Source organism: Choloepus didactylus, chromosome 10 (genome assembly GCF_015220235.1).
Source record: "Choloepus didactylus isolate mChoDid1 chromosome 10, mChoDid1.pri, whole genome shotgun sequence".
Classification (NCBI taxonomy): Eukaryota; Metazoa; Chordata; class Mammalia; order Pilosa; family Megalonychidae; genus Choloepus; species Choloepus didactylus.
In genome coordinates, this window is record NC_051316.1 from 125,835,615 (window position 1) to 125,861,794 (window position 26,180).

Consider the following 26,180-nt stretch of genomic DNA (forward strand, 5'->3'; position numbering starts at 1 on the left):
AACTTAAAGAATCAAAATAGTAATTCCACTTTAACACACTCAGAAAATTCACTGACCCAAAGGTGAAGGAGTTCACACGTAGACAGGTCCATCCTGCCCGCAGACAGACCGACAAACCCAAGTGTGTGGCAAGAAGCCCCCTCGGACGCAGATGTGCCCGGGGCAGGGGGCTGCTGCAGTGCCACACCGGGCAGGGCTGGGAAACCCCGACAGCTTCTCGCAACCCGAAGACCCTGGTCCCTCCACAGCAACTCCACTTCAGAACATCAAGACTCACTGCGACGGCCACACTTTATTTTAAATGATGCCACTGGCACTCGAAGAAAAGAAGTAATTTATTTGCATTGCTTCCATATTTCTACTGTAGTGTTAGGACTTTGCATAAGCATTGTTCTTCTACTTCCTATTTACAGTTCATTCAGAGCATTACTACAAATACGATAATCTTAAAAAACTTATGGGAAAATGCAGTTTATGTTTTTCTCTCCTGTTTACAGGTTTCTCAAAGTCATTCAACTTAAAATTTATATGGACATTCGCTGTACATATCCGAAAGGCAGATATTACATGGATAAAGCCAAAAGAATTCTGCACAAATACAATAAAATACAGAAAACAGAAGGTACAGATGACATCATTTGGGGTACAAATATAAACAATACAGTACCATTTGAGTAATTTAGCAACATAACACCCACATTTTATAGAAATAAAACTGCAAACCCGAAGAATGCTCTGACAAATATTAAACATTATATACACAATGAGGTAAATGTACCTTGGTCTCTTGAGAGGTAATTTAAGTTTAAAGCAATTGACATTTTGAAGCATCTCCTTGACATATAAAGAAATATCAAAACACCTCTGCAACCATTCCATTGGCACAATGTGAAAAGGGTATCAAAACACGGTTTGTGATATTCAATTCACAAATCTTGCTAAAAAACAAAACAAGTGCACTGAAGTTCTTTTTAAGCTTTAAGAAACAAGCTGAATGTTCTTAACCACATTTTGAAAAGTTTACCATTACAAATAAGATTGCATAATGGGGTTGAAAAGATTAAATGTACTGACAACCCTCCGAATGTCCTGAAAGCGCAGCATTCCCAGAGAGAGGGCCATGGGTATTGCAACCTTCCAAAACAGACACAGGAAGCTCCAGTACATGTCCCGAGCTGTTCTTTAGAACAGCAAAATATCTGCACTGGCATTTTCCACCAAGCTGTAACAGAGCCATTATTTGGAATCCTCACCGTTTGGAGCCAGAACACTGCCATGGTCAAGAAATAAAAGAACAGCTGAATGACAATCACTCTTTCAGTGAAAGGATGAGAGGACAGGTCTAATGGGAGACAGACTTTCTTGTGCATTTTTATTAGCACCTTGCCACCTTATTTTAAAATAGTCAACAGCTCACAGATGTAGGGGGAAAAGGATTAACTCATGTGTGGGCTGCAAAATGGCCAAGTGACCCACTTAAATTTCTGAGCAGGGACTGAACTCTGAAGTTCTTGGTGGTCACGACACCATACACAGCCTCGAGGCACTTCTTGAGCATGAGCACGACAGAAGCAGCAGGGGCTCAGCTCCTCAGGCCTACCCTGCCCTACAGGGGATACAGCTGGCTCTGGCTTCTGGCCCAACTGCCATACCAGAGCTGCCACCTCAGGGCCACCCCACTCCTTGTCCACAGCTAGAGTCAAAGCAGGGGAAGCCTTGGGGGCACACCATGCCTCTCCACTTCATCTCCAAACGTGGAGACCTCGTCCTACCAGCATCCAATAGCTCGAGGAAATGGAAGTGTGTCCCATAACTTCCTTCAACCACTCTATTCTAGGTCTCAAAAGCAGCTCTTCCGTCAAAAGGCTGCGGGGGCCTGGGGGAGGGGGGCGGCAAAGTGATGATCTCTGAGTCAGGGCTCAGCAGGAGAGCAGGTGGGAGAAAGACAGCTGCAACGTGAAGGAAGGACCAGGGGTGTCTGTGCCCCACCAAGGCCCACCTCCTCCACCCCCAATACCCTGGGATACTGACAAAATGCCCATGTGCCAGAAGATATGTTTCACCAAGTTGAATCTTAGAGGATACGTGTACGAGTCTTAGGAGAGGCAGGAGAAACAAAGGCTTGTTTCTAGATGACACAATTAATGCTCTGGTCATATTTACAGAGTCATGGTCCCAGTAACGATGATCCACCCAGTCCTGGAAATAACTTTCAGTTTCAAATTAACCAACTAGAGGTCATCAAACCGTCACCAGCCAAAAATGGGAATTCGCTGTGGAAATACGCAAGTCCAATTTAGAACTAAGTATCAATTTTTACAAAATCCCCAATTCATCAAAAGTAAATTTTATCCACTTAGGCAAGAATAGCATAACTGTAACTCAATCTTTGATTTAATAAAGAGTTTCTTCAGCAAAAGTCAGTTGCCTTATATGAAAGTGAGAAATTATGTATCACAATTTTAAATGAGACAAGAACTTTTGGTATGCTCTTAAAATTATAAAAAAATAGTTTTAGTGATAAAATGCATTGGTCCCCTGGATTTCATAAAGCAGATCTGGTAGGCTCTTAGAAATGGCAAAAGAAAACAAACAAACAAAGTACCTGATCACAAAGCTAAAGATTATTAAACAAGTCATGTAACACAACTATAAAAATGAACCTTTCAAATTCATTCATTTGCTTCAATGAAATCATGGTAACTACCGCAAAAACTCAGAGTTGTAATCAAAATATAAATTTCTAAGCACATTTTCCCCATGATGTTTTTAAACACATGAAACTGACACTAAATTCCTATGTAATATGTCATTCATTCTAAGATAACTTTGGTTTTAAGACCAAATAGTCTTTCAAATTGATTCTATGTATAAGAGATAAGACATTATCAGAATACAGCTGAGTTGGTGTAAATGGCCACTCTCTCTTACTGACCAAAACCCTAGGTTATTCTGACACTTTTATTAGGTAATAGAGGGCATTACAAAGTCAAAGTCCTGTCTCACAGCTAAGATAGTTCTTTTCCCCCAGAACGAGATCACAGTGATAAAAAGGACGATGAAAACTCTAAAACTCCTGCAAAGACTTTACAGCACTGTAGAAAGCAAAAAAATAAAAAGAAGTAAAACCCAATTATCATAAGCTAGTTTCAACTTAATGTGAGGAGACTGTGAGAAGTTTGCCTTAACTATTTAATTTGCCTGAAAACATCTGTAAATGGAGAACCTATACTCAGAGTATCCTTTAGCTACCACATCTCTCAACAATCAAGGGGGCACTGAATTCATTACATGACCGTGTTAATTAAACAGTTTCAAGATTTCTGCTAACATAAGAATGAAAGACTGAATTAAAAGCTGCCTTCCTCAAAGTGTAGTGAGACCTCAAAACCACCCCAACTCTAATCTTAGTTTTACAAAGACCGAGAATCCACAGAACATTTACTTCTATATAACAAATGTGACTCTCTGGCACACCTGTTATCTATTCAAATTATTAACTACTTTCACCTTCCTAGAAAAAGACCTATTATTTAACATTTACCATATTCTAATTTTAAATGTAATTCATTTCTTAAAAAAATAACACTGTCTCTGATCAGATAAAGAAAAAATGGCTTACAGACAGCCATACAACTTTTCACAAGCAGCAAGACAAACTTTCCCTTTTAGAAAATTTAGTCTGTATGCTACAAATCTTAAATTATTAAAGTACTTTAAGCATCTAGAGAGTGCCATTTGATTTTTTTTTAAAAGTATACTTAGGCAATAGGGTTAAAATGCAAAAGCTTGATGTCTTCAAACATGACCTTGATAAATTTACTGATTAATGCCACTTCTTTTCTTTAGTGGTTTAAGCATATTTTGGTAGGAGAAAGGCATTTAAAAAATGAAATTCCGAATGACACGCCACAAAAACCCTTCCAAAGAACAAAACAGAAAAAGTAGGGGTTACCCAGATAAACAAACTTTTTGAATTCAAACACTATAGGTTTTAAAACATACAGACCTTAAGCAGTTCTACTAATTTCCATTAGAAAGACATGGAAGTGGCACTTACTGGTATAGTACAATCCCATTTTGAAGGCATGTAATGTTCTGAAGATGTGAAAGAACAATAATAGTATACAAAATACAATTGCATAAATTATGTTCCTCACTACTATATGAGGTCATTTTAGACTCAAGATAAGAGTTTTATAACTGTTAGCTTTAAGATCCTGATAATTATAGAACAGTACATTCAAAGTCTGAATCAAGGAAACTCTTTAGTGGTTCCGAATCCTCTGAGAATGTACTAACCAGGAGTAAATCACTTTCTTTAAAAATAAGAAATGTTTCATACAACCCAGCAATCTAGCTCCTTTACCATGAAAGACGATCTCCAGCACAGCAGAGTTACCTAAAGCTGACACCAGCGATCATCTTTTAAAAAAACAAGTTACGTGTTAATACAAAATAAAGGTAGACTACGCAACATTTTGTAACTGTCCTGGGAAAGAAGCGTTCATAGTGCACAGAAAGGACCCACATGGCTGTTCCCTGGGTCCAAAAAAGCCTGGGAAGTTCGTAATTGACCTTTTTACACTGCTGCAAAAGGAAGCAATCTCCTTCTGTTCTCTCTCAGTGAGGTAGAACAATTGACCTCCCAAATGAAGACCCAGGAGCAGATGTGAAGAAAACATAGAGTTCAGGCAGAGCCACAGAATTACATTTTGATGCCTTCCTGTTGGCTGAGCTGTGATAACGTTTTCTTAATCCGCAAAGCTGTGAGCCTAGCTGCTCCATTGGCATACCAACATTCTCTCATAATCTTAGCCATCACTCTCAAGGCCTACAAGGCAAGAAAAGAAAAATAATTAATGCATGAAGCACTCTCCATTGATCCAGATAAAAATCTTTACCTGTAAATTTTCTTTTTAAATGATGGCCGTAAAGGTTTTTTTGTTTCGGTATTATTTGTAACAGTAAATGAGTAGAAATGACCTACATTTCCATCAGTGGGTACTGGTAGCAGCTGCTGGAAAGCAGATGGACAAGGGGTAATTCACTTAGCAGACCTGAAAAAGCTGAATCCTAACCCAGAATTGGGTAAGGCTAACTCACCTAACTCACAATGCAACTGCCCCCCAACCAAGGACTCAGACGCATCAAGCACCTCTGCATGTGGGGAAGAAAACTGTGCCGGTATGGATATATTATGCCCCCCTCAAAAGCCATGTTCTTTAATGCAATCTTGTGGGGGCAGATTTATTAGTCTTTTGATTAGGGTGGAAACTTTCAATTGAGTATTTCCATGGAGATGTGACTCACCCAATTTGGATGATACTTTTGATTAGATTATTTCCATGGAGGCGTGGCCCCACCTATTCAGGGTGGGTCTTGATTAGTTCACTGGAGTATTTAAGAGAGAAGCTAAGAGCCGACACAGACAGAGATGCTTGCTGATGCTCAGAGATACTTGGAGATGCGGACAGAAGGACATTTGGAGATGCTAAGCTAAGAGAAACCCAGAGACATTTTGGAGAAAGCCATTTTGAAATGCAACCCAGGAGCAAAGGAACAGCAGATGCCAGCCATGTGCCTTCTCAGCTGACAGAGGTGTTCCGGACACCATCAGCAGTTCTTCAGTGAAGGTATCCCCTTGTTGATGCCTTAGTTTAGACACTTTTATGGCCTTAGGATTATAAATTTGTAACCAAATAAACCCCCTTTATAAAAGCCAATCCATTTCTGGCTTTTTGTATAATGGCAGCATTAGCAAACCAGAACAGACAGACGCTCAAGCTAAAAACAGGAGGATCGACGGAAAGAATGTTTAAAAGCACTGAAACCCCAAGATATCTGTCCCTCCCCAACTTCACATAGCTGGGTGACTGCCACACCTCCACCCCAGCAGAGAAGTCTAGAGGGTTTTTATCGAAGAGGGAAAAAGGGAGATATCTGGCCTGGAGAACATGAGGACAGGAGTTCTGTCCTGAAAACATACTGAATACTGAAACCCTAAACTTTTTCCCCAAAACATGAGCATTAACTTACACCTCCTCCTCCAGGCAGGAGACTGGAAGAGTCTTCTCTGGGGAATTTGACCAGCCCAAGAGGAAAGATCTGCTATCAGTGTTTCCCCCAGAAAACAGCCCATTCAGACCACCCTAAAGGTCCCAGTCCCTGAGTGCCATTCATATGCCCTGGGTTCCTATTGGCTTCCAGAGCCCCTTTTCTAAAGCACAGAGCAAGGTGATCAGACATTTGAGGAAAGTAGTACGAAACACAGAAGCTGAAACAAGCAAAAGAGAAACTTGGAGAAAATGGCACTGTAAAGAGTGAAGAAAATATCAGAAACCTGTCATTAAAATTCTCAAAGAGGTTAAGATACCAATATTGCATCTATCATTGAGAGTTCTTATTTTTTGTTTGACTTTACCTTCTTCTCTACATAGCCCTTTTTTATTCAAAGTTGTTTTCCCCCTGATGAATTCCTCTGGATTTCTTACTAGATGCTTTCCTCAAATGTCTAGTAATGAACGGGAGGCCATAGGGAGGAGCATTCAACCAACAACAAAGTGCTCTTAGAAATCAAACAATATGTCAGTAAAGTGGAAAAACTGAGTAGAACAACTGGAAAATAAAGCTGAAAAAACCTCCCAGAAAGTGGGGAAAAAGACAAAGATGGAAAATAGGAGAGAAAAGATAAGAAAATTAGAGGTTCTGTTCAAAAGCTCTAACATTCAAATAACTGAAGTTGAAAAAAGAGAACAGAGAAAATGGCAGGGAAGAAACCAGAGAAATACTTTAGGAACATTTCCTAGAAAAGAAAATTTGTTTCCAGAATAAACGGATCAGATGCCCAGTGCATATATATATTCATCATCCATTCATTCAACAAATATTTATTGAGTGTCTACCATAGTGGTGGATACTGTTCTAGTTACTAGGGATTCAGCAGTAAATGAAATAGACAAAAATCCCTGCCTTCCTAAAGCTTACATTCTTGTGCTGGAAGGCACATAATAATAAGTCAAATGCATGGATTGCTGGATAGTGGTTACGTGCTAAGGAGAAAAATAATTCAGGGAAGGAGATAAAGTATGCTGGGTAAGGAAGGTACTATTTTAAATCGGTAAAGAGGAAACATATCACTGACAAGGTAACGTTTGAGTGGAGTCCTAAAAGAGGGTTTGAGTGGAGTCCTAAAAGAGGCAGCAAATGAGCAAACCAAGAAACAGAAGGATTAAACATAAGAGAGGCAGTCAAGTAACATTCTTGATGTGCTTTAGCTATTGGGAGGAGATTGATAAAACCTTAGAAAAGTGGAAGACTGAATTAGTGATAAGGACACAGAAAACCAACTAAGTTGGAAAAAAAAAAACCCTGAAACTGTCAGTTGATGACGTTAATTCAGCACAATGTAACAGTAACTGCAAATTGTATGTGTGTTCTCTTAACGTTCATTGTAACTTTTCTTAGTGCTTAAAAGCCATCTGTTTAATAATAATCTGTTCTAATTACTGGATGAGCACATAAATACTTCAAGTCTGTATTTTGCAGTACCCAGATCAAATTTTAAAAAGACAAAATCTGGCCCCCCTTTCATTTGTTAAACTACGCCACATGTACATGCTTTGCAGACACTGAGGTGTCTTTTATCTGGCCTGGATACCTGATTTTGTTTGAAGAAGCCAGGAGCTCTCTGAGGAGTTCTACTTTAAGGTACAAAATCAACTACTAAAGTGACCAGCTTTTCATTCTCCCTAAGCTACACAACCTCAAATCTGAAGGGAAATTTCCTTGCCTCACCAGTATTATAACAGTAACAGCTAACAATTAAGAAGAGAGTAAATAAAGTTTGTCATACTAATTCTTTAAATTCAGAACAAAGTAAACATTTCTAAAACCTTTTGTCAAGAGAAGCTTGGACGCTGCTGGAAAGCCTTTTCCCAAAATGCCTGGAAAGCGATCATAAGGGCAGTCTGAGGAGTAAGATGCAAAATCATCTGAACCATCTTTGCAATAACTTATCTAAGTCCCTCCTTGTACAAAAACGGATGTTAAGACCCAGAGAACTGGAGTGACTGGCCCAAAGGAAGACCCTGAAATGGTGGACAAACTGGCCCAGAATACAAATCTCCTGGTTCCCACCCAGCACTGCTCCCGCTGCTCTGACTGACCTGCCTGAAGGAAGGAAGGCATTTACAGAGCAGCTGCTTCAGCTCACTTGGCAGAACTCACATGTTCTGATACATTGATAACCACTGGAAATGCTCCGAGGCCCTTTCAATGTGCTTAAAATTGGTCAACATGAAAACCACATTATTCTGTTTTTACTGCCATGAAAAAGAAAGAAAAAGGAATTCTTCTGTCTGTTTTCTTAAAGATTAAAAGTAGCAATTTTTCCACTTATTAAAGCAGCAACAGTTTAGAAAATTGTTAGTATCCAAAAGAAATACTCACTTCACAGCTCTGCCATCTGTTTGGAATATTTGGCCTTAACTTCTGTTCACAAACAACTTTCCTCATTTCTTCAACTGATGGATCAGAGGGTACAAGATCGTAATAAGGCAGCTGGTAATCTTCATGAATTCCTATATTGGTAAAAATAAATTAATTAATTAGGCTCTATTTTGAAAAATTTATTCACTTAATGCCAAACCATTCTTTGACCAAGAATAAACCCCATCTGGAGTCCTATGACACTGTCCCATTCCTCAGTGAGGTGAGTGGACCAGCCCTTCCTCCAGCTCATCCATATCTGCACCACAACCCGCCTCCCTCAGAAGGTACCGGCCTACCCACAACTTGAAACTAACTGTCATCAGGGGATCAGCAAAGATTATTTTAATGATGGCTGACTGAGCTGTGGTGACGAGATTGGCATTTCCCCTAGAACCCCTAGAACCCCAAGGTGCAGCATTCCGTGACAGCACAGCTTCTCCCCCAGCAGAGGTACACAGTTCCCATTGCTAAGACATGACTCCTGAGAGGCAAGCCTGAGGTCCAGTCCTGTCCTCTACTTCCATCTGTCCGTATCATGCATTTGCTACAACACAGGGACATACTCTCCTCTCACTGCCAAGCATGGGCCCTCAAGTCTAAAAGAGTGTTTCTTGAGCAAATTTCCAAAGCGTTCCATCCAAAATGAAGTCTAAAAGTTAAAACAAACTTACTTTAAAACGTAAGATGTATCAAGATTATAAAGACCTCTCTCCCATTTAAACGACTTATGTGACCCCCACCACTCACTGCAAGCAAACACTGGAGATGTAGCCAAGACGCCCACCTCTGACACCACATCTCAAGGTAAGCACACCTCAGACAGCTCCCCAAGGAATCAAGTGAGGGCCCTGAGAGAGGACCAGAAAGTTGGAGGAAAAAGCCACAAACTCTAAGGGAAAAAAATCAGTGTGACTCAGATACATGCTAGAAACAGCTTCCTAAGGTAGCTCTCAAGCAGTCATCTGTTTTAAGTCACTATATTGTAAGACAACGAGGGGTTAGGGTCGGGTCTATGTTTCCTCAGATTCAAGTAGAAACAGAAAAAGAATACATGAGAATAAAGCTGTGCATTTGTATGTCATGCCACTTTCCCTCACTACAGCTTTTATCTCCTTCATTTGCTCTTGCATTCTCAGTGACCATCTGGAGAACATAATTTCATTCAATAAAATAGAAGGCAATTCTTGAAAGACTTCTGTTCATGACAAACTTTAGGGAGGGGGGAGTAATTTACCACCAATGGAACATCGTCGAGCTATTTCCCAGAATACTAAGCCCATTGCATAGATGTCAGCACGCTTGAAGGATTCAAAGTGTTTCATATTTATGGAATCATCTAGAACTTCAGGGGCCATGTACCTAAAAAAGAAGCCAACATTTTACTTTACAGAATGGTGGCCATATGATTTTTGAACTGTTTCATAAGTCTTCTTTTACTGCTGAGAATAAAAAAAAAAAGAAATTAGTATTAACTTCAAGACTTTTTATACCCCTCTGAGTGTGGTTCTGTTTTAAAAATAGGATTCCTTCTACTTATAACAAATTAGAAGTTTATAGAGTACAAAGTGAAAAATCATCCCCTCACTACCACATGGTGTTAGCACTTTTAGGAAAACCCTTTCAGACATCTCTCTTGACACTGATCTATACATACAGTAGTACCTAACTGAATCATTTCACACGCAAGAAAAATATTCAACATCCACACTGGTTTGCAAATTAATGATCTCAGCTGAATCCCAAGAAAAGCTGAAAGAGCAGTTTTATACTATGCTGCCCTGTGATTTCAGTTTCTAGTAAAAGATACATATACAACCACTGTGATGTTATACATGTCCTGGTGTATACCACCTACTTTGCCATGTACTATGCAGAGATTATATATTCTACATACACTAAAATAGGCTGAAAGGAAAGGCAGTGGATATACACACTCTAGGGAACAAGAAATTTTGTAAAAAAAAAAAAAAAAAAAAAAGTTAGTCATCACATTGATGCCACATTATTGGAAGGTTCCTGTAGCCAAGGTTTTCAAACCTCACTAGGCTTCTGAATTTTCACAGCTCCCCACTAGGGTGACAGATCAGGACCCCAAAGACCTGCAGCAACCACTTTCCTGGACCTAAATTAGATACGATTTCTGACAGTCCCAGTAGAATCCAGAAATCACAAATTCAGTTTTAATAGACCAAAGTTGCTGGCCCCATCCAAGGCCAAGGGAGTAGTTTTGGAAGAAGTGTGGCGGAATGCTGCGACGCAGAGAGCAAAGGACGTTTAGGTTGGGAAGGCCCAGGTTCAAATCTCAGCTCTTCAGCTTAACATCCATCGGAAGGTGGCCACATTACTCAGCCTCCATCACAAGGAGGTTTTCTCACCTATGAGTTGGGGTCAGTTTCTTTGGAGGATTCACGGATTCAACAAATATCTACTGAGGACCTACCATCAGCGTGGCATGGCAATGGGTGCTGGGTATACAAAGCTGCTATTATGCAGGTTGCAATCCAAGGGAATATTCAGACAAATAAATGGACAGTTACAAAATAAGATGGTGAGTACCTCAATGTTCCCAGTTCGAGGAACTAAGAGAGCCCTTGGAAGGGGCACTTAACAGTCTTGAGGATGAGCAAAGGCTTCTGAGAAAGGAGGGGTGAATATGATTAGGGAAAAGTAGGGGAAAGTCTGCTCTAGGATGCAGCACATGCAAAGGCTCTAATGGAGAGCAAATGGCATGTTTTCAGGAACTGAAAATACTGGACTAGCTACTCACAGCAATAGAGGAGGGCATTAAATGAGGTAACATGTAAAATACTATTAAATGTGTGGTGCATAGTAGGCACCCCATAAACATTAGCTACAACTTTATTATAATTAACTAACAATAATATTTTCTAGAAGGGCCACCTTTCGCCAACAGACAGCTTTAAATCTGGTCACTCTGACTTTAGAGCAGGCAAGACCATGGGCTCTCCTATCTGTGGGCCATCCAAGTACAAGACTAAGTCTCAGAAAAGGTATGGATATAAAAATCATAAGGGAAGGGAAAAGAAGTTGATTTCAGAAGATATTAAATACTATTTATTCTCAAGTCACCTTTTGGTTCCCACCCTGTGGTTTGGAGCAATGTCAATGGTATCTGTGGCCGAATCGTGTCTTACTGCCAGTCCTAAGTCTGCAATACAGCAAGTTCCATTCTTCTTTACCAAAATATTCTTTGATTTCAAATCTCTATGAGCAATGGCTGGTTTTCCTAGAGAACCAAAAATTAAACATGATTAATACCAAGCACAGCTCTCAATGTCAGGTTCCAACATCTCCTTCTGTCCCAGTACAAAGGCCTTCCAGCCCACAGGGTCCACAACACCTGGGCAATTACCAAGCTCAACCTCAAGTGAAACACTGTACCAAAAGTCACTGAAATTACACCTCTTTCAAGAAAATGTAGACAATAAGATGCTCCTAAAGATCATGTTCAAAAAACTTAAGTTTAACAACTCAAAGCCTGGAGTATGGCAGGTGGGGTGATGTGTGTGTGTTTTATGGTGCTCTAGGAATTACTTGCAAGAACCCGGTCAACAAATGGTACTCCCAGCCTAGGAACCAAGTCCTGAGATCACCTCCCTTTGCTATCAATTGGAATGTGCTCGGTATTAAATCTATTTCTTTTAATACAAAACATTAGAAAAGTGCTGTTAAAAAATAATAATCACAATTTGAATATGTTCAAGGCTGATTGTGGTGATAACTGCACAACTATATGATGATACCATGAACAACTGATTGTACACTGTGGATGACTATATGGTATGTGAATATATCTCTATAAAATTGTAGGAAAAATATAAATAGGGATAAAAGTGCTGGAGAAAACACGGAGAGAAGGATGTACCTATTTACTGATGGTGGGGAGGCAGAATGGTGTAACCTATCTGGAGGACAGTGCAGTGGTTCCATAAGAAACTAAGTATGTAGGTACCATAAGGTCCTTCAACCTCATTATGGGTTATACACTTGGAAGATCTGAGAGCAGGACACGAATGGACATTTGCACACTGGTGTTTATGGCGGCAGTATTCACGATTTGCAATGGATGGAGGTGGCCTAAGGGCACATCAGCTGATGAACAGAATGGTGAACTGTGGTGTATGCATGTAATAGAATACTGAGCAGCTACAAGAAGGAATGAAGCTGTGTGATACACAACTAGGTGAATGGATCTTCAGTACAGCATTTTGAGTGAAGTATGCCAGAAACTAGAAGACAAACATTATAATGCCTCACCAATATGGACTAACAACAATGTGTAAACAAAGAATTGAATCTTAGAACGTAGCTTATCAGGGTACTGCTTATTGTAATGGTCCCTAGATTGTAAGCTCTAACAGCAGTCACATCTATTCCTGAATTGTAATAGCTATCTCCAGATTCCAAGATGCTGATCCTTTGTGTATAACCTGGTCAGTCTCTGAAACTATCTGTCTGACACCTGAAACTCAGAGCTAGAGCTCGGCAGATATGAATGTTGGTATTAGCACACATAGCAACTGTTAAAAAAAGGTGAAAAGGAATCCGGACTTCAATTAGAGATATGAATGAAGCAGATCTGGTTAGGAATAAGGCAAAGCAGACCAAAGGGTAAAGCATGATATTGACCGTGTTTTAAAACTTCAACTTCTCTGTGAGACCAAGGGAAGAGATGTTTATTTGGTGCAGGATGTATGTATCTTCTATAGTACACTAAATAATTTAACTTGTACAGTCAGTTTATTCAAACACCATAATTACAATGGAACTCTGAATAGGAAGTGAGATCTGGTAGGTCTGTACAGGTTAGTATGAAATAGCAATACAGCCCAAAGTAATTTGGGCAGAGAATAAAAATATATATGCAGGCCCCTTCTGAGGAGCTGGGGGGAAATGTGGAAATGTTGGATGTCCCTACCTGGGTTATTGCTGATATTCTCACAAACATTGAGGACTGACAATTTGGTGTGCCAAGCCCTCAATTCTGGGGCTTGCCTTTATGAAGCTTGTTGCTACAAGGGAGAGTCTAAGACTACTTGAGGTTGTGCCTAAGAGTCTCCCCCACAGAACCTCTCTGTTGCCCAGATGTGGCACTCTCTATCTGGCTAAGCCAACATGTCAGGTTAATTCACTGCCCTCCCCCCTACATAGGACCTGACTTCCAGGGGTATAAATCTCCCTGGCAACACAGGATATGACTCCCAGGGATGAGCCTGGACCCGGCATCATGGGATTAAGAAAATCTTCTTGACCAAAGTGGGAAGTGAAATGAAACAAAATCAAGTTTCAGTGGCTGAGAGATTTCAAATGGAGTCGAGAGGTCACTCTGGAGGGCATTCTTATCTACTATATAAATATCCCTTTTTAGGTTTTAATGTACTGGAATAGCTAGAAGTAAATACCTGAAACTATCAAACTGCAACTCAGTAGCCGTGATTCTTGAAGACAACTGTATAACTATACAGCTTACAAGGGGTGATGGCATGATTAAGAAAACCCTGTAGCTCATACTCCCTTATCCATCCAGTGTATGGATGGATAAGTAGAAAAAAGGGGACAAAAACTAAAAAAAAATAGGGTGGGATGGGGGATGATTTGGGTGTTCATTTTTACTTTTATTTTTTTAATCTTATTTTTATTATTTCTGGTGTAAGAAAACTGTTCAAAAATTGATTGGGGTGATGAATGCACAACTACATGATGGTATTGTAAACAGGTGATTGTACACCATGGATGATTATATGGTATCTGAATTTATTTCAATAAAACTGAATTAAAAATAAGAATTACAATTTGGAAAAACTGAAACTGTCAGACAATGCTGGTGGGCATGTGAAATGGTGCAGCTGCTTTGAAAAAAAGCCTAGCAGTTCCTCAAACAGTTAAACGTACTTACCATATAATCCAGCAACTCCACCCAGGAGAATTGAAAACACATGTCCACACAAAAACTTGCATACCAATGTTCCCAGTGGCATTATTCATAACAGGCAAAAACTAGAAACAACCCAAACGCCCATCAACTGAGGATGGATAAATAAAATGTGGTATATCCATAGAGCATTATTTAGCCATAAAAGGAATGATGTTCTGATACATGTATTAACACAGATGAACCTTGTAAACATGCTAACCGAAAGAAGCTAGTCACAAAAGACCACATATTATATATGTCCATTTATACGAAATGTCCAAAATAAGCAAATGTAAAGATAGAAATAGATTAGTGGTTGTTTAGGCCTGGATATTTGAGGAGGAAATGGGGAGTGACTGCTTAACACGTATGGGTTTCTTTTGGGGGTGATGAAAATATTCTAACATCGACTGTAGTGATGGTTGCACAACTGTACAAACATACTAAAAACCACTGAATTGTGCACTTTAAGCGGGTGAATTGTAATAACTCAATAGAGCTGTTATTAAAAAAAAAAATCATAATTACCAAGATGGCACTGGCTAAGATGTGAAACAGCATACACACAGTAAAGTGGGGAGTTGGGAACCACTGGGCACCAAGTGGACAACTGACAGAGCAAAGAGGTAATAAGGGCATCTGATATCCTACATGCATGAATGCCACAGCATAAAAATTTCATAATTAAGAGTCATTATTTGATTTTCAACTGTAAAATTATTTAACATAGTCTCCTTATGTTAGGGTCCAAACAGAATTATTACATGACCAGATACCATTTATATAGCATATTACTACTTACAAAACACTTTCACATTCCATTTGATACTACAAATTAATAAAATCTCTTAGACATTCTTGAGCTCTAAAGTTCAGATCCTCCAAAAATCACAAGTAAACTGAATGCCACTTTTAAGAACTAGCAAAATATCACAGTGTTGTTACAGCAATGAGAGAATATCTAGACAAATTCCCAGATTCCTAGAAAAAAATCTCATCTGAGATTTTTAACAGAAAGATAAAATGTCCTCATCTAAAAACTCATTTTAAGCATCTCCAATTAGGCTGATTTCCTGCAAAATTTTTCTGAACAGACATTATATTCATGGAATTTAATGCTTAAACAACATGACTGCTTGAAGAGTTACCTTGGGTACCAACAATCTCCATGTGGAGATGGGCGAGTCCACTTGCCGTGGACAGAGCAAGCTTTATCATTCCTTCCACGGTGACTGTGTATCTGTTCAAGTAATCAAAGAGAGACCCATGCTCGTGATAATCCGACACCAACCAGAGCTGAGTCCACGTACCATTGTCTGAAAATCAGAAAAACAATGTTTCAGTTGGGTGGTAGAACATTTATGATTTCTTTATTCAAAGGTTATTGATTTTGGTTATCACTATTCACTCTCAACCCTGAATTACACAGCTACCAGGTAAAAGACGTCTCCTTATGCTTGTAGGTGTTTCCCTCAGATTTTCTCTTTATGCTTATAGGTGTTTCCCTCAAATTTTTTCCTTATGCTTGTAGGTATTTCCTTCAGATTTTCTCCTTATGCTTGTAGGTGTTTCCCTCAGATTTTCTCTTTATGCTTGTAGGTGTTTCCCTCAAATTTTTTCCTTATGCTTGTAGGTGTTTCCTCAGATTTTCTCCTTATGTTTGTAGGTGTTTCCCTCAGATTTTCTCCTTATGCTTCTAGGTATGTCCTCAGGTTTTCTTGTGTTTTCAGTTTCTTATAGTTTTCAAGACTTTTACATACATATCTTTTAAATCCTCAAGTGAGCCCTATTCTTGAGATAAAGCAAGGGTGGGTAACCCCATTCGAGAGACAAAGACTCCTAGTTTAGAAAAGGTGACCTTCCCAAGTCTACACAGATAGACAGTAGCAAAGCAGGCTCTTTAGTGCCTAGAAAATTGCCTGGTTCAGGTCAGGTGCTCGGTGGTTGCTTCTGGAAGGAGGGACGAGGGAGAGAAGGAAAGAAGCAGGGAGGAAGGGAAGGAGATAAGAGGTAACCAGGGCATAGTGTGGACGTGATGGGAATGGAAGAGTATGGGACAAAACCAAAAACGTATTTAAATGAAGAAATAACAAGCTTTAGAGACAGACTGTGACTATAGTTCATAAAGATGCCAGACAAGGTAATTGTGATTCCAAGGTTTTCTAGCTTAGAAAAATATTTTTTAAAAAGTGGTACCACCGACACATGGAGAAGCTGAAATGGGATCTAAAATGTCAGAGGGAGAAGAAAAGAGGACTGAACCCAGTTTTAGACAAAGAAATCTTGAACTTAACAACCAGGAATGGGGTTCTAAAAGTTGGTTTGTAAGCTGAGACATGAATTTCAAATGCATTTTCCCATAGAAATAGTGGTAAAGATACTGGCTAGGCTGGTCCATAAAAGCCTATCTAACCTAAAAGTAGATAAAAACCTATATATTTAATGAAACCATGAAGAAAAAAAGTGTTACAACACTAAAAGGCAGCATGATTTAGTAAAAGATGCACATGAGTCATTCCGACCCGAGTTGGAATCTAGGGCCCAGCTGTTACTACCTGTGTGACCTCAGACAATGAACCTAGTTCTTCTTACACCTTACTTCACAAGACTGTTAAGATTTAAAATATAGGATATTAGACTTTGAAAATGTTTAGTACAGTGCCTGGCACATAAAACTTGAAATGCACTGTGTCCTTCCCTATTACTGGTAAAACAAAAGAAGAAACATCAAAATTTAAATTTTGAAGGTTGTTACTTGAAGAAAAACAACTCTGATTAGAAGAGATTAAGGAAGAAGATGGGAACTTTTCAGAAGACTCTGGAGAGCGGGATTTCTGGGTACTTTCAAAAGTACCAAAGATTCGTTTTACTAGCTCTTTAGAAACGGATGCTGTCCTAAGGTACATTTTGTTTTCCTTGAAACTTTATTTGCATGCTTATTAACCACGACTGAATTCTGAAAGGCCCACAAATACAAGAAATAAATAGGAAGAGAGGCAGATGGAAGAAAAGGAGATTTTCTTAAGGTAACCGACAAGACAGGCAGAAGGAAAAGGGATAGTTAAGACGCCAGGCACAGCTAAAGGATTATCTGAGGGAATTAACCAAATGAGGAGGATGAAGATAAAGGAAAAAGGTGGAGGGGCCGAGTTCCCAGCAATCCCATTAACCCCTGACTAAGGAGAAAGGTGGGGGTGGGGTGGGGTGAGCCAGCAGGGTCAGCTGGTTCCCATGGCGACCAGCAGATGACAGCAGTGCCTTGGTTGCTGCTTGAACAAAAGGGAAGAGAAAGTTCAGGATACAGCAGCACCAGCATTTTGTGCCAGTGCTGTGTGTCTGCAACTTGGAACCTACCTAAAACAGGGCTTGGGTGAGGATGAAGCCTCAAAATGTAGATTTCAGAGTCCCCACCACCAGAGAGTTAAACCATGAACTTGGCTTAAGTTGTAAAAAGAAACAATTGCTCTTTGTAGAATTAGAGCCTTCAGGCGATTTAGTAAGAAGGATAAGAGATCCAGAAAGCAAACACAGCTATTAAGAAATAAGAATAAACAAGACAAGTCTAGGGTCACAGAACATAATAAAGAAAAGTTGTTTTAAGAGTTGGGGCAAAAGTTAAATGGTTTCAAATGCAAAAGAAAATGAGTAAGGGTTTGGTTGGACTATCTGATCACTGCTTCAGTTTATTTGTGTTGTTGTTTAATTAACTAGCACTGAATTGCTACTGGCCACTGAGGGCCATTGCTGAAGTCCGCAACACCTATCACTGCCCTACACACCATGAACAAGAGAGATACAGAAGTTAAGAGGCACTAGAAACTCGACCAGCAAATTCAGAATGTGGGAAGCTCTACAGGACAAACAACCCTGTTTCAACAAATAAAACTGCAAGTGAGAAAAGAAGATGGGGGAGGGGAGGAGAGGATTGGGATTTTAAGAGATTTAAAAGAAATACCAACCCAATGCAATGTGTGGAGTTTGAATCCTAATTTGGACAACTAACTATTTAAAAACAAACACCCTACAACATAACTGAAGAAATTTTAACATGACCGGCTATTTGATGACATCAAAAAAACTGACAATGACAGTGTGGTTATGTTTTATAAAAAAGGTGCCTCATCAGAGATACAAATCTAAAATGCTTATGGATGAAAAGATATGATATTTGGGATTAGTCAAATAGTTTGGTTGGGAGCAAAGAGTTGGTAAGATTAGAAATGAAATACAATTGGCAGGAAGCTGATAATTGTTGAAGTAGGGAGGTGGAATTTGTGTTAGCTCGCTAAAGCTGCCGAAATGGAATATACCAGATATGGGCTGGCTTTAACATAGTGGTTTATTAGTTTATGAGCTTACAGCTCTGAGGCTGTGAAAATTTCCCAGTCAAGGCATCCACAGGGGGTCCTCTGCCACGTGGCCAGGCACAGGGCAGCACCTGTGGGTCTCTCTTCTCTCCCAGGTTCCAGTGCTTTCAGCTTCTGGATGCTTTGTCTGCTGCTTTCTCTCTGAGCTTCTGCAGTCTTCTCTTTGTGATTCCGTGTGTTTCTCTCTATTTCATCTTCTTATAAAGGACTCCAGTAAGAGGATTAAGACCCACCTGGGGCAGCCTCAACTGAAATAACTTAAAAGGTCCCACTTACAACAGGTTCATAGAGCCTTTTCAAACCATCATAGGGCTCACTATACTATTTTCTACTTTCCTCTACATTGGAAATTTTCTATGTAACATACTTGTTGTAAATAAATTTGAAAATACACAGGAACAAAAACGAAATTCATAAAAATCACCCAGAATCACCAACTAGAGATAAACACTGTTAATATTTTGAAGAAATAAATACTGATGTAGAAATGAATAGGAGGGGAGAGAAAGAAAAAGATGACGACAACAACTCTAGTCAAACCAAAAAGATAATGACTGCATATCTAAAGAGATAGGAAAGCTGGGGAAAACATTTGCTTTGGGGCGGGTCTGATAAGAACTGAGCTCCGGACAAATATGAGAAGTGATGTCCCACTGAGGGCCACCACCCAAGTCCAACACATCTATCACTGCCCCTTTGTGCGCCGCAAAAAAGAGAAGCAAGTAAGAGACACTACAGAATTCGACCAGCAGATCCAGACTGTGGGAAGCGCGGTAGCACCCACGGACGTCGTGTGGGGCACTAGACATGTCGAGCTCCCTGGCAATGCAGGCTGCAGAGCAGGCATAAGTCTGAAGGGAGATGTAAAAGTGGGAAATGTGGGCATACTGGTATTCGCTGAAGTCAAAAGGGCAGGTGAAGCATGGTCCGAAGACACTCCTTGCCAGTCTCTACTCATCTGGACCCTCCACTCCCATGGCTCCAGCTCTGGCTCCGGCTCCCAGGCTTTCTTGAGCATATGCTCTGACCCGAGGCCTTAGCCACCTCTGCTAGAGCAACTACGAGTCCACGTGGTTAGCAATGGGAAGGCTCTCTTGCAGAAATCATTTCTCTATTTAATTGAGATTACTCCAAAGACTAACCTTAACAATATTTAGTCTTCCAATCCACGAACACAGAATGTCCGTCCTTTTATATAGGTTTTCTCTGATTTCTTTTAACAATGAAGTTTCCTGTGTACAATACCTTTACATTCTTGGTTAGATTTATTCCTAGATAATCCATTCTTTTCATTGCTATTGTAAATGCAATTTTTTTCTTGATTTCTTCTTCCAACTGTTCCTTACTAGTACAAAGAACACTACTGATTTTTGGATATTGATCTTGCACCCCACCACTTTGCTGAAATCATTTATTAGCTCTAGTGCTTTGATGTGGATTTTTCAGGATCATCTGCAAACAGGGAAAGTTTTACTTCAACAGATTTTTGCACACTGATGTTCACGGTGGTATTCACAATTGGCAAAAGATGGAAGCAAACCAAGTGTCCATCAATGATTGGTTAAGAAAAATATGGTATAGACATACAATGGAGTATTATTCAGTCATAAAAAGGAATGAAGTTCTGATACATGTGACAACATGGATGAACCCTGAAGACATCATGTTGAATGAAATAAGCCAGAAGCAAAAGGACAAATATTGTATGACCTCACTGATATAAAATAATTAGAATAAGCAAATTCATAGTTAGAATCCATAATACAGATTACTAGGGGCTTGGGTGGAGAAAGGGAATGGGGAGTTAATGCTTAAATTGTATAGAGTTTCTATTTTGGATGATGGAAAAGTTTTGATAATGGATGGTGGTGATGGGAACACAGTATTGTTAACATAATTAACAGTACTGAATTATATATTTGAATGTGGTAAAAGGGAAATTTTAGGTTGTAAGTATGTTACTAGAATAAAAAAAAAAAAAATCCGTGGTGGGGGGGGATGACGATTAATCTGTTGAGCCCTTGACTATTTAAGAGTACAGATTATACTGAGAAGTTATTTATACCCTCCTATAAATAAGGTCATAAGTAAATGCTGAAATGCCCTACTGGTCAAGAAGAGGTTAAAAGGAACCAAGTACCTGAACCCTACCCTACCTCTTGATTACTAACTGCCCAAAACTAAAATAACAAAGGCATATGGTCTGGGGTTGTTTTGTTTTGTTTTTTACAATTATTTACATTTTATAGAACAATTTGAGATTTGGGATCATGTAGTCAAAAGCAAAGAAAATCTATCAAAAGCTCTGTTTCTAAATGTTTCTAATATATTCTGTATATATTCTAATATATTCTAATATATTCTGTTTGACCTATTTCTCATCAAATCTGAGCCATTTTAAATAGATTTTATCATATTCAAGATGAGGAAAAAACAAAGGTTACTGACCTTTATTGTCTGCTGCTATGAAACCAAGGATGTTTTCATGACGTAACATTACAGTTTGATAAATCTCTGCCTCACGGAACCATGAACGTTCTTCTCTAGAGGAGAATATTTTGACAGCAACTTCTTCTCCCCTCCACTTTCCCCGCCAAACTTCTCCAAATCGACCTTTGCCAATGCTTTCTTGTAACACAATCGTTCTTGCAATCGTTCTCTGAACAAGCAATGGCAAACCTAAAGATGAAGATAAATAGCATTCACCACAAACAATCAACAACACCTGTGTTTCAAACACCATGACCAGCTGTACCTTTAAGGAACTTGTAATCTAGTTGGAGGCAGACATGGCATTTACATCAAAATAATGATAAAAGGAAAATAAGATAATATAATAAAATAATCCAGAAAGTCCTGCCTAAAGAGGGTCCAGGTAGGCTTTGTAAAGTAAGTAGAATTTAGACTATTCTTTTCAGAAGGAACAAGACCAAAGGGGAAGAGGAAGAAGCAAAGTATCCAGGAAAGAGGAAAATGCAGGCAAGAGAAAAGGAGGCAACGCGCGATACATGTGGGAACCAGCCTGGTTAAGCAGAGGATGTGTGGGGCAAAGTGGCAGAAGAGAAAGCAAACAATCACCAGAACATGAAGACCATGGATGCCAGGCTCCAAGAGGACCAATGAGAGCAGTGCAGAAAAGAGGAACCATTAGCAATTTTTGAAAAAACAGACCATGAATGGGGATGGGGGTAAGGTTAAAAGAATCTTATTTTAGAAAGAGGAATCTGGTAACAGCTTCACTGATGGGAGGAGAACAGTGTGTGAACAGAAGAAAGAGAAGTAAGTTCTAGCCTATTTTTTTTTTAATTAGTTAAAAAAAAATCACAGAAAGCATTTCAAGGTGAGCAATTCACTCACTGGGAACCAGCCACCTAGGCAACGCTGGTATTTTTTTTTTTTTTTAAACAAGCATCAGGAAAAGTTTATCAGAAGCAATTAGAATAAAAGCTAACATGCTATTTTTATATTCAGAGCACCTAAGAAAGCATTTTTGATGATTACAAAAGTTTAACAAAAACTTTTAATATATGAAGAATGTACATGACCCAATTATTACATCACAGTAAAAAAAGGCCCTTTGGGAGGGGACATGTGGAAGCAACTGATTTCTCTGCTGAACACAGTCATTATTTATTCTCATTCCAAGGCTTCAAACACAATGATACTACTTCCTTGTATTATCACCATTCCAATATTGTTCTGTTGCCTGCTAGTTGCCCTCTCCACACATCCACTGACCATAAGATTCATAAAGGGATCAAATCCCCGCAATATTCCCTGGACATGTCTGCCATCCTTTAATTTCAATGATGACTTCTTGTCCATAAATTTTTTCAACTCAGGCGGATGAGCCTTGCTCATGGTGTCTACTCAGCAGGCTCAGCACTGCCTTGAATCAGAAACGCTAGTATTTTAAGGAACGATGCCATATGACCTGCCTGGGTAATGAGGAATTGGTGTATTTTTACAAATGAACTTGTCGTACTCTAAAATATCTACTTTTAAACATTATCAGGTATGTCATTTACAGAATGGTAGTTAATAACTACCGACAATATTTAAGTAACACTATGCGAAGGACCATGTCAATTCACTTAAAACCATACCCCCATCCACTAAGGAATTGTCATTGTAAATTATACTAATATTAACAAATACAGTAATAGTGCACGTCAAGCTGTACGTATTTTATTTATACAACCTACATACAAGCTGTGTTGTTTATAATCTATATTCAAAAGTTGCTTGCTAGATCAAGTTAACCCAATGATAGTTAATAAAATTACTGCCCTTTGGTTTCCTGAGGTAAAATGCTTATAAATCTAAACGTTAAGTTTTTAAAGAGATCAGAAACTCCTACTTTAACATCTTTAAGTTTCTCAGTAAGTACTTTCCTCTCCTCGATCAACCTCCCCACCTCCTGCAAAGCAGTTAATAGTCTAATTGGAAACAATTGTTTCTGTGTTTATACGGAGACTGATAGTTAAAACAACTGTGAGAAAGCCTTATTTAAATCGAGGCACTCTTTTGTACTAAGAATCAATTCCTAATTATGTTGTGTAGTGTAGATACAAATCTACTGAATTTTTTAAAAAGTCTGGTACAGGATCATACCGTGTACTTAAAGACTCAAGTCACAAAAGCCAGCAGTAAGGGGGAAGGGCAGTGGCAAAGGGGACGTCTGAAAATGCCTGGCCCGCCAAGGACACCCGTGAACCGCCTGGTCAAGGACGCCGACCGGGACAAGGGAAGGCTTCTGTCTTCCCCATCACCCCTGGATTCTAGATGCAGAAGTAAAATTATAAACCAAATCTAAATTCATCAAAGTCACATAATCCACGTGAATATGTGGCATTCTAAAAGGTAAAACTTTTCTTCTAAAGACAAAAATAAACAGGCCTCACTTCAATCTCTATATCCTCTGTTTCACTCTTCTATGCCTTTAGAATTGCTTGGGAGAGACTTCACTAGGGGAACAGGGTCTGAGCAGCTCCACTTGAGTGAGCGGCATGAGCACAACCTGAAGAACAAAGATTATAGGCGGCCACAGACGATGCCCAAGGCTTAAGGAACACGGGCCTAAGAGACTCACGCACACACATGCACACTCACCCACACTTCACAATCTAACTACAGTTTAAATATGAGCACAAACTAATGCAACTGGGATGACGTGAGCTTCAAGGGCTGGAGGTGCCAGACCCAGCTCTCCACTGTCTTCTCTACAGTGCCCGGGTTAGGTCCAGCCTTCGTGATGGAGAGACAGGGCCTCTCCTCCGTTATGGATATGGTTCATGGTAATACACGTGGGAATTCATAACAGGAATGTTTATTTCCACCTTTCCCTCAATGAGGGAAAGAACTAAAAAGGATACTAAGAATAGGCATTTTACCCACTCCCAGCACCAGACCCCCACACAAGGCCTTACAGCTTTATAATGCATAGAAGGGAAACAGATGGCATTTTCTATCATTCAACAGAAGACGGCTTCTACCTGGGTAAGTCTGGAGGGCATTCAGCACACAATGAACAGTGACAGGGAAAAGAGGCCTTCAAGTAAGCTTTGTTATACAATGAAACAAACTGATTCTGTATGTCAGATTTTTCTTCCACATATCTTTTCAATGAGAGTAGTACCTGTCACTTAGACATACCTTTAGGATTTGCCAAGTGCTTTCACCCAGTCATAAATCATTTGAACCTCACAACAATCCAATGACACAGACAGGGCAGGGCTTATCTTTCATTTCATTTTAAAGATGAAGTAACTCAGGCTCAAGACATCACCTAACAGCCAAAACAGAGCTAGCAAACAAGGCAGACAGGTTTCTGAGAGGTAAAGTATAGAAGGAAAATGTTTCAGAAAATAGAGAGCTATGGTCCTTGGATCTAAAATTGCACACAAAATGGAAGAATAATTCTACCTCTTTGCATCGCTTCTCCTCTTAAAAGGTAATCATATGTATTCCTATTCAGAAGTCAACTCTCACCTGCACAGAAGTTTCCCTACTGACCCCGAGGTCTGATCCGTGCGACTGTGCCAGGCAGCATTTGGGCAACAAGAAAAGGCTCGCAGGGAAGGTCCAAATGATCTGTACCCTCCCTGATTTTTGGTGACTTTGGTCTGTGGTTGTCATGGTTATGGTCCAGGGTAACTTCAAGAATGAGCCAAATCTTCTTTGGACTCACTCAGAATCAATGGAAAACTCCAGGGAGCCCAAAAAACTTTCTCTCCACCAGCGCTGCCCAAAGGCTGCCACAGCTTCAGGCCAAGGCTGCCCCACCTCAAGCCCACACCTTATCCCCCACCCACCCACCCCCAGGTTTTAGGAGTCCCTAAGGCTCTCTGAAGGGCAACACTGCATGTTCCTTATCAGTCATGCACAGAACTCACTGATTAAATCTATATGGCCAAACTCTACAGAAGACTTCAGGTCAGGAAGTCAGTTACCTCATATTTAAACAAATGAACAGATATGCACATATCCCAGTATGTATTCATTTTCTTAAAATACACAGACATTTGTCATTACATGAACTTTGTATGTTATTAGAAATGATTTTATGCTTCAGTCATATTCTTTCCCCAATCACAACTTTGGCTTTAACGTTCTTTAAATGTCATTTGATCATAAACATTATGGAAATTTTCATTATACACATTTTCAAATCTTCATTTAACCCATGATTTGGCCCTTATTTTTGGCTGATTTATACTTTTCAAATGACAGTATATTTCATTTAAAAGTCCTAACAAACCACTTTCAGTATGATTACCAAAAATACCCATTCCTAAAAGGAAACAGAAGCCCAAAGAAGCCAACAGAAGCCCGCGGTTTAGCCAGTGAACCAAACCAATGAAAAGGTTTGGGCTGGAATCTAGATCTCCTAATTCCCAATCCAGTGTCACATTCCATGTTGTGAGTGAAAGAGGTGTTCTTAGTATCCTTCCAAGCCACGTGCAAGACAAAGTAAAAGATAACCCCCCTCGGTTTAAGCATGAAGCATTGCTATGCCAAAATCCATTTTGGGGGACGAGTTTGGCATTAGCCAGTCTATTTCTGATCCCATAAAATTCAACAAACACAACCAAGAAAAGCAAACATCATATGGACCAAGGATCTGAGGCAGTTAGACAGGGAAGGAAGGAAAGGGAAGTGACCCTAAGACCCATAACAAGAAGTTCCCAGCCCTTGCACACCTAGCTCTCACTTAGGTCGGTGCCTGAAAAGAACCAATGAAAAGTGCAGCTCATCAATCTCTTATCAGCGTAACCAGAGGGGGAAGGGCCCCTTCAAGTCCTTAGAATGTAAGGATCCCGACCTCAGAGTCCTTCTCCTTTGGAGAATGCCCACGCTCACCCCCTTCAAGCATGTACTTTCAA

General features: G+C 39.7%; 2 protein-coding genes across 6 annotated transcripts in view; both read right to left on the bottom strand.

Annotated features, from left to right (window-relative positions):
* Positions 1-316: 316 nt before the first annotated feature.
* Positions 317-26,180, bottom strand: part of TGFBR1 (transforming growth factor beta receptor 1) — an 80,233-nt gene continuing 54,369 nt past the window's right edge. For all 5 annotated transcript variants that reach the window (XM_037851016.1, XM_037851014.1, XM_037851013.1 and 2 more), the window contains 6 exons: positions 21,244-21,474; positions 15,577-15,744; positions 11,584-11,740; positions 9,728-9,852; positions 8,452-8,582; positions 317-4,834 (listed from right to left, as the gene is read on the bottom strand). In XM_037851016.1, the coding sequence (XP_037706944.1) occupies positions 4,709-4,834; positions 8,452-8,582; positions 9,728-9,852; positions 11,584-11,740; positions 15,577-15,744; positions 21,244-21,474 (938 nt within the window). In that variant the 3' untranslated portion in view covers positions 317-4,708. The remainder of the gene's footprint in view (positions 4,835-8,451; positions 8,583-9,727; positions 9,853-11,583; positions 11,741-15,576; positions 15,745-21,243; positions 21,475-26,180) is intronic.
* LOC119545480 (small nuclear ribonucleoprotein G-like) lies at positions 21,555-25,085 on the bottom strand. Its single transcript, XM_037851019.1, has one exon. It carries the CDS (start codon positions 22,654-22,656, stop codon positions 22,432-22,434), a length of 225 nt encoding a protein of 74 aa, XP_037706947.1. The 5' UTR covers positions 22,657-25,085; the 3' UTR covers positions 21,555-22,431.